This window comes from Mesoplodon mirus (assembly GCF_964341445.2).
Source record: "Mesoplodon mirus genome assembly, chromosome: 3".
Classification (NCBI taxonomy): Eukaryota; Metazoa; Chordata; class Mammalia; order Artiodactyla; family Ziphiidae; genus Mesoplodon; species Mesoplodon mirus.
The window spans coordinates 173,401,344-173,414,689 of NC_138978.1; the positions used below are offsets into that span (position 1 = coordinate 173,401,344).

A 13,346-nucleotide genomic window follows, 5' to 3' on the forward strand; every position below is an offset into this window, starting at 1 on the left:
GGAGCGGCTGGGCCCGTGAGCTATGGCCGCTGAGCCTGCGCATCCAGAGCCTGTGCTCCGCAACGGGAGAGGCCACAACAGTGAGAGGCCCGCATACCGAAAAAAAAAAAAATCTTTAAGTGCCTACGACGTACACTACCATTAAGGATTCATATTAAAGACATGGTCTTTTCTCATAGTCCTGCAATCTTCATTTGGCTCAGTGACTCCTGGAAAAACAAACATGAATAAGAGACAACACTAGATTTATTAAAGATCATAATGCTATCATTTATTGGAGGAAAAAAGCAAAAAAAAAAAAAAAGAATTGTTTTGTGACATTTGGGGGAAAAAACAGCTTGCTTAACAGTAAAATTCTTTCTCTGAAATGAGTTAGTAAAAAGAAAACAATCTTCACTGTATGAAACAGCATCTCAAGGTAGGAAAGGCTGCACACAAGAATATATTTTGCGATATGAAAATTTAGGTATGCCACCAGCAGCATTCAAAATTAGCTGAGTATCTATACAATTACAAAAACTGACGTTTTAACAAAGTGTTTTAAAAGGTCATCATACTAAAACAGGCACAATGTTCTGAAAGCATATAAATTCCCCATGGGCTTTTGAGCATCCTTACCCTCAACTGCACAATCAGAATGTACAAAAGCAGTGAAAGATCAGAGTTCAGAGGTTTTAATTTTTTTGTTTTCCTTGTTCCAAATGGCAAAGTCAAGCACAAATACTGAAAAAGGCAAAATAAGCACTTCTCATAGCAAAAAGACCACAAGATTGCATGTAAACTATGGTTCTCCTTTAAGACATTACACAAGGTTCATCTGTACTTAAGGCTCATTATTTCTTCTTGCAGTATGGTAGTTCAACAGGCAGAGGGCAACATTCTCTGACAAGTCTCAGTTTGGTCTCAAAGGATACCTCCCAAGGAGCCACAAGGATATTAAGTCTAGGCAGCCATTTATATAAGGGAACTTTTGTCCATGCTATGTCTATTTTTTGGTGCTGTTTATTAAGTGTAGTGTCATCACTTTGTTGTGAATATCCACATCAGTAGTAATTGTTTATTATGATGCTGTGGACTGACCTTTCACTCCAAATAGCTGTGTTCCTCCTGTCTAGTGAACACACTCTTCCCTGCTTTCAGCTCATCCCGTCTATAGAAAATGTTTTGTACATTTCCAAGCCCATCATCAGTTTATCAGCTCCTGCTAAGAAGGACATAATTTTATTCAGTCAATTTACATTAACAAAGGCTCTGACGGACCATGGGCTCTGCTCACAGGCTCTGTGGTGAGACCTCTGCCGGTGCTTTGCGAGGCCCTTTGTGAGGTCAAGGGACAGAAATCTGAGCCATCAACAGCAAAGCTTAAGTGTACCAGGGGCTTAGGAGTGTCACCTATGCGTTCAAGGTAGAACTAGAAATAACCGAAAAGGGGGACTAAACGCCCTATCTCAAGTAAACTGGAGGCAAAAACACTGCACGGCACTCTCCTCTTCACTTGACAAAAACTCCTCCAGATCTCAGAATTCCATAAAATTATGAATTAGAAGGTGCTTGAAAGTCACATGATTTAATCCCCCAGCTTTTTAAATAGAAATTGCTAAAAAATTTAGACTTCTCAATGTAAATTCTTTTGTTAATCTTACCTAGAGCTACACAGATATCAATCAGTATTTAACTTCAGGTGAAGGTCTGTTCGCTTCTTTAAAAATGCTATCTGCAAGGAAGCTACTGCACATCTTCAAACTTATCTTAAAAAGCCTTGGATTTTTAAAACCAAAAGAACAATGCCTGTAATCTAGCAACATGGCTCTATAAACCTTAAACACTGATTTCTGTCGTTGTTGTTGATTTGCTGAACATGAAGTTGAAGGATGGATTGTGGATTTTGAAGTATCTGTAATCCTACAGCAGACTCTAGTCAGAAGTTAGCTAAGGAAAGAGACAAGAAGGCAAGACTGGTGTAGGCGGCCCCATAGAAAACGGACTCCACAGCCACAGGGCTGCAGCTCCATTCCCTAATTCATTCCACCAAGTCTCATCACACGTGTCCTAACACGTCACTCTCGGGGAGCTATCAAAAGCAGAAGCAGCCAAACCGGTATGCCCACACCCCTTTTGGTTTTTTTTTTTAAGGTATGACCCACTTCTTAATTATCTTTTCTAACAGAAGTATCCAAAGGTAATTTTATTTAGAGGCATTTCATGATTGTATTTCCTGCTCCCTGAGCATGTACTGATTAGGGTGGAAGGTAGCACTCAGGTGGATAACCCACAGTCACCATACAGGTGTGATGCACAGGAGCTCCAAGCGCTGAGACAGTGAAGCTGGTGAGAATGCCCAGCTGCGGAGAGTGGTCGGTCCTTCCCAAGGACAAGACAGCCCGCCTGTGGGAGGGAGGGAGAGCAGGAACCTCGGCCGGGTCTCAGCAGCAGTGGCCACAGGCACAGCCACGCAGAGGGGCTGGAGAGCCAGAGGTTCCCCCTGAGCACATCGGGCAAAAGGGGAGACCTCTTAGACAGTGAGACAGGAGGAGATGGGACGCAGCGAGTTAGTAAACAGACCCGTCCAGTCTCTAAGGGGTGGGGAGAAGGCAGAGAGGGCCAAGAGCACTGGAAGCCGGCTCTCCAAGTCTGGAGAGCAGTGCTGCTCTCAACACAGCGGTCACAGGCAAACACGGCCAGGGAAGAGCGTTCAGGCCAGCGCTCCCACCCAGCTGTTGGAAGCACAGCCTTGCACAAACACGTTCCTTGTCTACAAAAGAGCTGCCTCAGCGGTTCCCTTCATTCCGAAACGCAAGGATCTCTCCTTCACCCAGCAGTGAACGGGGTAGCAGACGAGGCAGGGGAGCAGGGAAACAGAGACCACGACCAACCACAGGACCTAAAACCCTAACTCTCCACTCCTCATCTCACCCACGAGGCTGCTTTTAACCAGCACAGTTGCTTGGTAACAGCTTTCAGCATATCTGAAATGGATTTCTTACTCCTACAGGCCAGCAGACAAAAACAAGTAGGGAAGCAACCAATGGGTAAGGCGGCAGAAGGAAACATTTCGGAGTCTGGAAGATCCTGGAAAGCGGGATCACCCACAAGCTGCCGAGGCGTCCGGACTGGAGCTGTCTGAACAAACTGGCCACAGGCCTCCAGAGTTAAGGCAAAGCAGGAGCTTTCACGCAAGAGCTAGCGCCCTCGGCTGGTGAGATCTGGTACAGACCGCTTACCCGCTCTGAGACTGTTCCTTCTCTAATAATGGACACAAGACTGCTAGCCTGGCAAAGTGATTGTGAATATTCTACAAGAGAGTGCATGGCAATGTCTACAGTGCCGGACACGTACTACCAAATAAGCTTTTTTAGATAAATTAATGGCCAGAGATAGTCACCCTATCACCTTCAATGGTCATCCATTATTTCCGGGATGAAATAATAATACCCACCTTTTAGGGAGATATCATTAACCTATGCTGGGCTCCGTGCTAAGCACTTGACAAGTTTCTCATTGACATCCTGTGATGATCCAGCAGGAATCATTATCCCCATTATTTTTAAACAGATGAGCGACGTGAGGACCAGAGGTTAAGGAACTTGTTCAACATGACACTAGCAGGTGACTGAACCACAATTCACACCCAGACCCGTTTCATAGCCCACATTCACCACTACATTATACAGGCCTGGTGACATCTTAACCTCATGTCTCACAAAGTCAAGTCCAGCCTCTGAAAAGGCCCAGAGGGGTCAGCCTTTTAGGTGTATTACTCCAGGCTAGCCTCACATCAGCTCTAAAGAGAAGACGACTTCTGACCGCCTTCACAGAGCCCTTCTGAGATCTGAGCTGTCTCCTGGAAGCACCTGGACTGTGAAGGAACCCCACACAAGCCAGACGGTAGCATATACTTCCTACTCCTGGCTGAAGGTAGGTTAGGGGCCTCAGCAGAAGACAGGATGCCCTCAACAGCCTAGAAAAGGACCCAGTAACACTGGCTCCACACTCTGGCCCCGTCAGGCCTGTTCATACCTCCCCAGTTCAGAGGAAAAGCCTCACCGGTCTGAGGTCTTGGCTGCAGCAGGAAAATGAATTCAGCGATCAGCCACAAGCAAGGAGACAAGCAGTGGACCACTGCCTTTGGTTTGAAGATTCCCAGAGCAAGAGCCTGAGCGGACCGGCCAACCTAGGAGAAGAGAAAGGCAAACCCAGACTTCTCCTCTGGAGGTGACTTTGGAGGTCCTGTAATGCCAAGAACTCCAACGATCAAGATAGAGCATTCTGATGGTCAGGCCACAAGGAAGAGCTAAAGGGCACAAAAGGCCTAATGGAGATCCTACAGATCCAAGAGGAAGCTTCCCAAAGGGAGACTGAGCAGGAGAAGATACAATGACGTAGAGAGATTGCAACCAGAAAAGGCACAGGCTTGGCTGATGAAAACAGGGAAAAGAGTTACAGGAGGTAACACCAGAGCCACACCGGGAAAACACGGTGTCATGAAGGGGACCGAAGCTGGGGCACCCAGGCTTGGGGCTCAGTTCTGCCGTCGACTGTGGCTTTGGGCGGATCTCGTAACTTCTCTGAGCCTTGATTTCCTTGACTTGCCTAGTGGGATAACAATCCCTGCTTCATCACAAGGCCCTTACGAGGAACTAGACAAGATCAGGGACATGAAGCACTTTGTCTGTGGCCAGACATCAAGCTGCAATACGGCCACCCCACAGCCCCTGGTGTCTTCTCCCCCTGTTTCCAGCACAGGCTCCACTGCAAACGCTGGACTGTTTAAAGGTCACTGGGCAGGCGTGCCTACTTCCTGCTGGCTCCACAGTGGGGGTCTGTCTTCCCACCTACTCTCCCCTGGCCCCGTTCTAGGGGAGAATGGAAAACAACATCAGTTTAAAAGCAAACATTTATAAATAATGGGGGAAAAAATACAGCAGAGAGCAGCAAGATTTTTCACCTCCTACCAGGTCTCGTCCAAAAGGAAGCAGTAGTGTTTGCTGCTGCTGCTTTGTTCTCTCTCAATCTCGTTCCAAGAGGTCAAGAGTAAAGATACGTGGCGGGGAGAAAGAAAAACCCAAGAGAAAAAAAGGGTGCACTGAAGGTTAGAAAATACATTCTATGGGCAGGTGTGGAATCAGGACAGCAAAAGAGCCACGGCTCAGGTCTAAAAACAAGACACATCACCAAAAAGTGCCCCTTTTCTACTTCAGTCCACGGCCAGACTCTCCACGGGCTCGTGTGCTGCTGTCAGGTGGGCAGAAGCACTTGTTCCCAGACACCAGAGCAGAAGCGTGTCCACACTGTGTGGGGCAGGGGTGACGGATGCCACGCTGAGGAACGAATCTACGAAGTCCCTGTAGACCCCCAAACTCTATCCCTTCCTGTTGCACCCCTGAGACTCCAACAGGGTGGCCTGTTGCCAGCTGGGAATCACTGGCTCCCAAGGCTTATCTGCTGCTGCTGAACAAGGTTTTTATTTACGAGAACTCAGTGGAACCCCATGCAAAGGCGCCTGAGGAAGATTCCACTCCATCAGATACAGAACCCACCTCTCATATCGTGTTACAGACAGTTGGGTTTGGGAACACGCCGTTGCCTCCAAAAGCAACGCTCAGGTGTTCAGAATGCAAGCAGCATGTCGCTGCAAGATCAAAGGCACATGTCTGTGAGACAGAGATTTAGAAGATATTTACAACACAGTCCACGAGCTTCCATCCACCATGCCTTCCAAAGCTTTGCAAAACCGGCCGTATGTTATGCAAGACATACAGCAAAACACTTCTTCACAGCATCCCTAGGAAGAAAAAACACAAAGATAAATGGGAGATCATCACTCCAAAGGCTCCTGGAAGTGGTAAAGACCTTCCTTGAGATTTTCTGGGCACCCAGAGTAGCACGCTGCAGGGCAGAAGGCACCCAGACCGTGGGGTCAGATCTACATGGCATCAAACCTCAGCTTCAACATCTACTAGTAATATTATCCCAAGGAAGGGACTTGCCTTATTTGAGTATCCAATTCCTCATCTGTAAAAGGGCACATCCCCACTTACCCTGTAGACCAGTCTGGGAATTAGTGCATTGAACAGAGTAGGTATTTAATAACGAATAGCTACCATGACCATCAGAGGAAAAGATAGGAAGAAAGTGGAAACTATCTAAAACCAAGAAATTAGTCAGGACCGTATACTTTAATATCAACCAGAATCACAGAATGCACCAAAAGCATTAAGTCAAATAGGTGCTAGGGCCTTTCTCCTTTCTAAGCAGGCAGCAGAAACCTGTTAAGGGACATCTTGCAGGAGTTCCCTAGCACAGGGACCTCTCTATAGGTACCGAGCACTTGCTACCCTGATGTATGAGCCCTATCCCAGGCACCTGCTCCTTGGAATTCAGTGTAGAGTGTGCAAGGAAAGTGTGAGGGCTCAGCAAATCACTCTTCTACTCAAGCAGGCACATCCATCCCACCGCCATATCGGCCATGTTCTAGGGCTTCTCCCCCCAGTTCTACTCCTTGTGTTCTCAGCTGCATTTGGGCCAAGGACACTGGAGTCACACGAGGGAGGGAGGGAGGGAGGGAGCATGAGAGAATGCATTCGCATGAGTGGGCACTGCATTTTACTATCAAGGTAATTCTAGGACAGCATGTCTTAAGATACGCTCTGCACTGAAGTCCCAGCAGATGCTCTGCACGAGAAAGGGTTTTAGGGACAAATAAGATCCCTTGTGGCAGCTCACAATACACATAGTAAAGGACCCGGAAAGCCTACTCACAAAGCCACCCAGCCGCCTTTAACGTGACGGGCTGGTTAACTTCTCATCTAATTAGTCACTCGCCACCATCTCCTGATCGCTGTCAGCAACAGCCTTGGAAGGCCTAAGCCTGCTCTACCTGCTTCCCAGCTCTCGCACATTTCTCATTGCCTCAACACTGTTAAGGAAAAGCCTCTTTTTAGTTAACAGGTCAGGAAAGAGAAGAATGGAAATTAAATGGTGACATGAGAACAGAGTCAGAGGCAAAGATCCCTGAAAGTGCTCATTAAAGGAGGTTTGGAGGTCAGAAGCTCGGAGTGAGAAGGGGCCAACCCAAGTCCGTTATCACGAGTCCGTTCAGGCGGGGGTCAAGTGAGTTGCTCAAGGTCACACTGCTAATTAGGAATCCCTGGTCCTCCAGAGTCCTGGCCCTGCTACTTTCCCTTTATGAATTCTTGTCTGAAATGTTCCCATCAGTGGGATAGTATAAGAAAACAAGCATGAACGTACACCCCCTCCATCCATTGCTCAGCGATATTAAGGTGATATTCACCTTTAGGAAAATCTCCTCACACCTAGAGGTGAAAAGAGTGATAATGCGCATATACATACTGTCTATCACAGCAGAATGTTCCCAGCGCCAGGAATCGGCAGACCTGGGTCAATGCCCATCACTGGTTGTATTATGGGTGGGGGGTGGGGGGGGCATTAGCTCACTAATCTATAAAATAGGTGTATAACATCTGCCTATTCGTCTCAAAGGATTTTCATAAAGATAAAACAGCATGAACTCTCTGAAAGCACCCTAAACTAAAAGGCCCCATGCAAACTATCATCACCCCCAAATGACAGACATTATAATCCTAAAGACAGTCTTACCTTGCGAATGGTATGTAGGAAAGGCTATACCTACAATGAAAAACAAACAAAAGATCAAGTCAAATGAAGGGAGTGGAAGATTACACAGTGGATTGGGTGTCTGAGCTGCAAGACCACCTGCAGCGATGTGTCCAGACCCCCTCCCTCCTCAGTGTGGAGGGTGTGTGCGCACACGCACACACACACGCGCGTGCGTGCTGTGCCATGTGTATAACAGGGAAGGGGGTGTCATCTGTAGCCAAAGTAGGAGGGCAGAAGGCCCGTATGGGGACAACTCTGTGACCTCAGCCTCACGGGGTTACTGCTTTAACCACATGAGCCGGCAGCATGACCTACGACAGGCAGATTCCGGATATCCAGATGACCTAGAAGCCCTGTTCTAAAGGAACCTCAGAGAAAATCCAGATCCGCTGTCCTCTAATATGTTACAAGTTCGCAACAGAATACAACTTCTACCCCATTGGGATACATTTTCCGCTCTATGCCTATTAATTTTAAAAGAAGAGAAAAGAGAACAGGAAAAGAAAAAAAAAAAACGCACTACCAACTGCCCTATGGATGAAAGTATAAGCAAGCTATGATTCTTTAAGAACCCAAGCCCACAGGTACCTTGGCGGTCCCACTTAGCTCCGCCTCCTCGCCCAGATCGGAACCACAGTGGGGAGGAAGCTGGCCACGCCCCCAAAGACCAGGCCTGGGTGTCAGGCGGGCTGGAAGCCAATCAACTCTAAGAAGGCACATATAGAGTTGGAACACATCAGGGTTGGAATAGGGCCATCTGCCTGTGCACATATGAACGCTGAACCTTTAAAAAATGGCTTCAGAATCAGTCTACGTGCGAAGAAAGGCATGTGTATGTAGGGACTAATTTCTGCCCCGAGAAGAAAACCAAAATATAAACATAAACCATCACACCAGGTCCTTTCAGTACCCACTACCACACTGTATGTGTCACATTAAAATCAGGCCATCATTCCCCTCCGTAGCTGACACTCACCACTTGGAATCAATAAAAGCTGACTTACTTGGAATAAATTCCAAAGGGCATTTTGAAAGTACATTTATTCAAAAGTCCAAAATTACTAAAAGGAAGGATGGGTGTTAAGCTTGCAGTCTCAAGATCCATTTCTATCAAATAAGACAACATTTGATCCTTGGAAGCTTTAAAACTTTCACAGTCTTTCTTTCTTCGCATTAGAGCCAACATTTTTTCCCAGAGTAGATCAAGTCACATTTTTATGAAACTGTTCTGGCAGATATAACCCCTTGATAAACTGTGAACATATTATAGAAACGTCTCAGAAGCTATTGATTCCATACGTGCCAGCACCCCCTTACTTTGACGTTGGACAGTTTGAAATGGCCATGAAGCTACAGCCCCATCCATGGCTTTGAATGATGATGTCTCCAGTGGTCCTTTCACTATGCATGGCCCCTAGGGCACAACTCCCTGGTTTTGCTATGGCACACAGCCACACGGTTTTCCATTTCATCAGTCACCACTCCTCATCTACTGCTGACAATTCACTCTTTGTCCTCTGTTAAATGATTCATCCCACCACAAATGTAACACTCGCGATTTTCCTTACCAGTTTCCTTTTTCTTTAATGCCTGTTTGACTCACAAGCCTCTTTTTACCAGCCCGTACACAACTTCATTGTCCTTGTCCTTACCAGACGTGAGTGGTTGCATAACGTTTGTAACATCTCAAAATCAACCCTGAGCCCAGCAAAAATGCCACAGTGGGCAAAGAGCCTCCCACGACCACTCCAGGCCACTGATGCCACCTACTGGCGGTGGGCTGAGTCGACAGGCTTTGGTGCTCTGTGGTGTGATTTGATTTGCACCATTAAGGATTCTTCAGTTGAAAAGCTTCTGTTTTCCTAATCCTCCTACCCACACCATGTGGGATTTTATCTCCTTCAGCTGCATGAGTCAGAGATCGATGTGGGAAGGGACTGTTGAAAAGGTTACTTACCACGTCAGGGCCAGAGACTGCAAAATGCAGAAGATGAGAGCAAGCCCTCTGTTGTGCCACTGGAAGACAAATGATATGGTTACAGGTACGTGTGTGACAAGAGGCACACACCAAAAAGGTTAAGGAAAATTAAAATACACACTTACCCAAAAGGCAGAACACAGGGTAAGCACAATGCACAACTAGAGACAGAAAGGAAACATTATTTAATTAATACAATGACAATGATAACAGGGAGGGGAAGAAACTGTAAAGACATCATTCTTGACAAACTTACAACAACACATCAAACTGCAGCAATCCGATTCTGTGGTTATCACAGCAACCAAATGCATCCTTCATTTCAAAGCACTGAATCTACCCGAGCACCCATCTTTGGCAGAGGAGTTCAAATCCCAGTGAAATGAAACTGGCCAATAAGGATTCATGTAGATTAAAAAGAGAAGGATCGGGCTACCCTGGTGGCGCAGTGGTTGAGAGTCCGCCTGCCGATGCAGGGGACACAGGTTCGTGCCCCGGTCCGGGAGGATCCCACGTGCCACGGAGCGGCTGGGCCCGTGAGCCATGGCCGCTGAGCCTGCGTGTCCGGAGCCTGTGCTCCGCAACAGGAGAGGCCACAACAGTTAGAGGCCTGCGTACCACAAAAAAAAAAAAAAAAGAGAGAAGGATCCTCTTCTACTTTCAAATTTTCCCAAAATCTCTGCCCAGCAAACAGAAGCACATTTCTGGTCCGTCCACCCATCCATCCTTCCATTCCAACATACACTAAAGTAGGTTAAACACACACCTCTTTAACTCCTGCCAAACACTAGTGTCTGGAGTAGAAAGGGCATGTGAGGACAAAGGTTAACACTAGATGTCAATCTCACAGCCAGAGAGTCAATTATTTGTTTACATGTCACCTAACACTGTCCCTGAGCCCTTTCGTAGTAAGTTCTTTTTGCAAGAGACTTATCCAGGCCATCTACATCCAGGGGTGGCCAAAAACAATCAGTAGTCCAGCTGGCAGTCATGCCTGTCCTCTCCAGCCTGCTGTATCAGTAACTACTCAATAAACATGACCGAAATAATTTCTTGGTGTGTAGCATGGTGCCTGACGCTCTGAAAGGACACAAAACAGTAGCAAGTGTGGCCACGGCCTTAGAGAACTTACCCACCTGAACAAATGAGATGTACACAAATGAAACTACAAAGTATGTTGCTCAAGGCCTGGACAGTGCAATACTGATAACTGTAACAGCAGTCCAGAGGACGTGGTCTGGAATGATGGGACGGTCCCGTGGAAGGAAAGGGCCCAAGGAAGGGAGAGGCATTCTGGGTTAATGGGACAGGAAGATAGGACAAGACTGAAGACACTGTGGTGAGAGCAGGGAACGGGGGTGCTGGGCCATGAGGAAACCAGACCTGCTTCAGGAAAACGGACAAAGGCAAACAGGATCCCAAAGTCAGAGAATGACAAGGGGAAAAAGCCCATGCTAGGAGACTGGACATCCACTTGAGAGAATGAACCCTGTGTTCCCCAGTCATTCCCTCTAAGCTCTCCTTGTATGTGGCATCACCCACCACCAGGAGGGTGTCAGAGCTCTCTTAGTACCACGTGAGTTTGCCAAATTTAAGAAGCAACACCTTCTGGAGGGGCTTTATAGAACTGGCAGTACCTTGACACCAAGTGAAACACAAGTCGGCGGAAGAGAGGAAAAATTATTAGATGAAGAATGCTCCCTTCTGCCACAGTGGTTACAGGCATCAGATAGTAAGTCAAGATGAAAGGGAAAAGGATAGAAGTCTTTAGGTTTAAGAGGAAAAAAACTGCAAACAGCAGAAACAAACACTCCTATTTTAGACATCCAGGTAACAGGCAGACCTTACCAGCACCATGATGGTTGCAATCAAACGTGTAGGCTCTGTCATTCGCTTCAGCTGCTTCACTGGTCCCATGAGGAAGACAGTGCTAAGAGGCAAACACACACAAGCCGTTCAGACCAGAACAGAACCACACGAGGTAAACCAAGGTGCCTCCCCCAGCTCACCTGTGGCAATAATAGCCGTAATAGTAACTGACACTTGAAAAGCTCTGACTGAGCTAGGCACTGGCTTCAGGGCCTTTTGTGCCTTATTCTTATTTAGTCCATTAACAACTTATGAAGTTGATTATAGGAACAGTCATCATACTTATTTTGCAGACAAAGAAGCTTAAGTCCAGAAGGGCCTTGTTACTTATCTAAGGCCACCCAACTAGAATACGGTGAGGTTGTAGATGCATGTAGGTCTGACTCCGGAACCACGTCCATAACCACTAGGTTAGAGGACCCCCTCCCTTCCAGGTGCTACCTTGCCTCCTTAACAACCTACCCATGGAAACAAACAAACCAAAGGGACTCAGGTAATGTAAGAAAGAAAAACCACATCTTACAGGCTTAGGTAGTTTATGTTAAAAGGTACAGCGTTTCATTTTCTTTTGTAATCTCCAGAGGATAATTCTAACGCTGATAGGAATATCATCTGTGATGTGTGGAACACTTGCTAATTGCTAGATATCACGTACATGATCTCATTTCATCCCCTCAACAACTCTGTGAATTAGGTATTATGACACTTATTTTAGAGCTGAGAAAATAAAGCTCAGAAAGGTTAATTTACTTATCCAAGATCACACAGCTAAGCCCATAAAAGAGCTGGCATTCCAACCCACATCTATTGGATTCCCAAGCTCCAAAAGACAGCCCCAGCATGCCTTCTGTAGGGATAGAACTTGATAGGTGGCTAGTGAGAAAGAGTAAACACAAATGAAGCAGACACTCACGCCTAACACGGCAAGTGCCAGGGCCAGGTATAGGTCATGCTTCCCGACTCCCGACAGAAACGCCCCGTGTGGCATCACCCCAGGCGTAGTTGGTTTACAGCCAGCATTTAGTACAAGCCAACCAGCAGATGACATTAGCTACTGAGTGTTCTAAAAACAAAAATTTGTTAAATATGTCTACCTCTCTTGGAAGTGCCATTAAGTTTCCATTTGAATTCAAAGCTGCACTCCCAGGTCAAGTGTTTGTGCTGAGTGCACTCTTGAGCCTACGCTGAACAAAAAGCAATAGCCAAGGGTGGCCTTAAAAATTAAATGCAGCGTATATACAAAAATATAAAAGATTACAGGTAGAGCCACAAACTCCTAGACACACCCTGGAATAACAATTCGCTCGCTTTATTATCTCCCTGGGCAATGCTTCGAAAAGTTGGTCCCATTAGGATTTGCTAAATAGTTCTTTTGGACTAACCAACACACCCAGATATTTATGCTCAGTCTAGACTCTACATTATAACCTATGCTGTCTGCCCAAAGCAAAACCCCCCAAAAGTTAGTATTTGAGAGAGCTTTGGAGGCAAAATTAGACATCTCCAAGGGCCAGCATTATACTATCATAAGAATTAATAAATTTAGAGATTATCATACTAAGTGAAGTAAGTCAGACAAAGAAAGACAAATATCATATGATATCACTTATATGTGGAATCTAAAGAAAAAATGATACAAATGAACTTACAAAACAGAAACAGACTCACAGACTTTGAAAACAAACTTATGGTTAACAAAGGGGAAACATGGTGGGGAGGGATAAATCAGGAGTTCGGAATTAACATATACATACCACTATATGTAAAATAGATAATCAACAAGGACCTACTGTATAGCACAGGGAACTCTACTCAATATTCTGTAATAACCTATATGGGAAAAGTGTCTGAAAAAGAATAG

General features: G+C 46.1%; 1 protein-coding gene across 1 annotated transcript in view; it reads right to left on the minus strand.

Annotated features, from left to right (window-relative positions):
* Positions 1 to 245: 245 nt before the first annotated feature.
* SFT2D2 (SFT2 domain containing 2) overlaps positions 246 to 13,346 on the minus strand; it is a 20,606-nt gene continuing 7,505 nt past the window's right edge. The window contains exons 3-7 of the mRNA XM_082612267.1: positions 11,465 to 11,557; positions 9,742 to 9,777; positions 9,596 to 9,654; positions 7,618 to 7,647; positions 246 to 5,782 (exon numbers count right to left, since the gene is read on the minus strand). Of these exons, the coding sequence (XP_082468393.1) occupies positions 5,743 to 5,782; positions 7,618 to 7,647; positions 9,596 to 9,654; positions 9,742 to 9,777; positions 11,465 to 11,557 (258 nt within the window). The 3' untranslated portion in view covers positions 246 to 5,742. The remainder of the gene's footprint in view (positions 5,783 to 7,617; positions 7,648 to 9,595; positions 9,655 to 9,741; positions 9,778 to 11,464; positions 11,558 to 13,346) is intronic.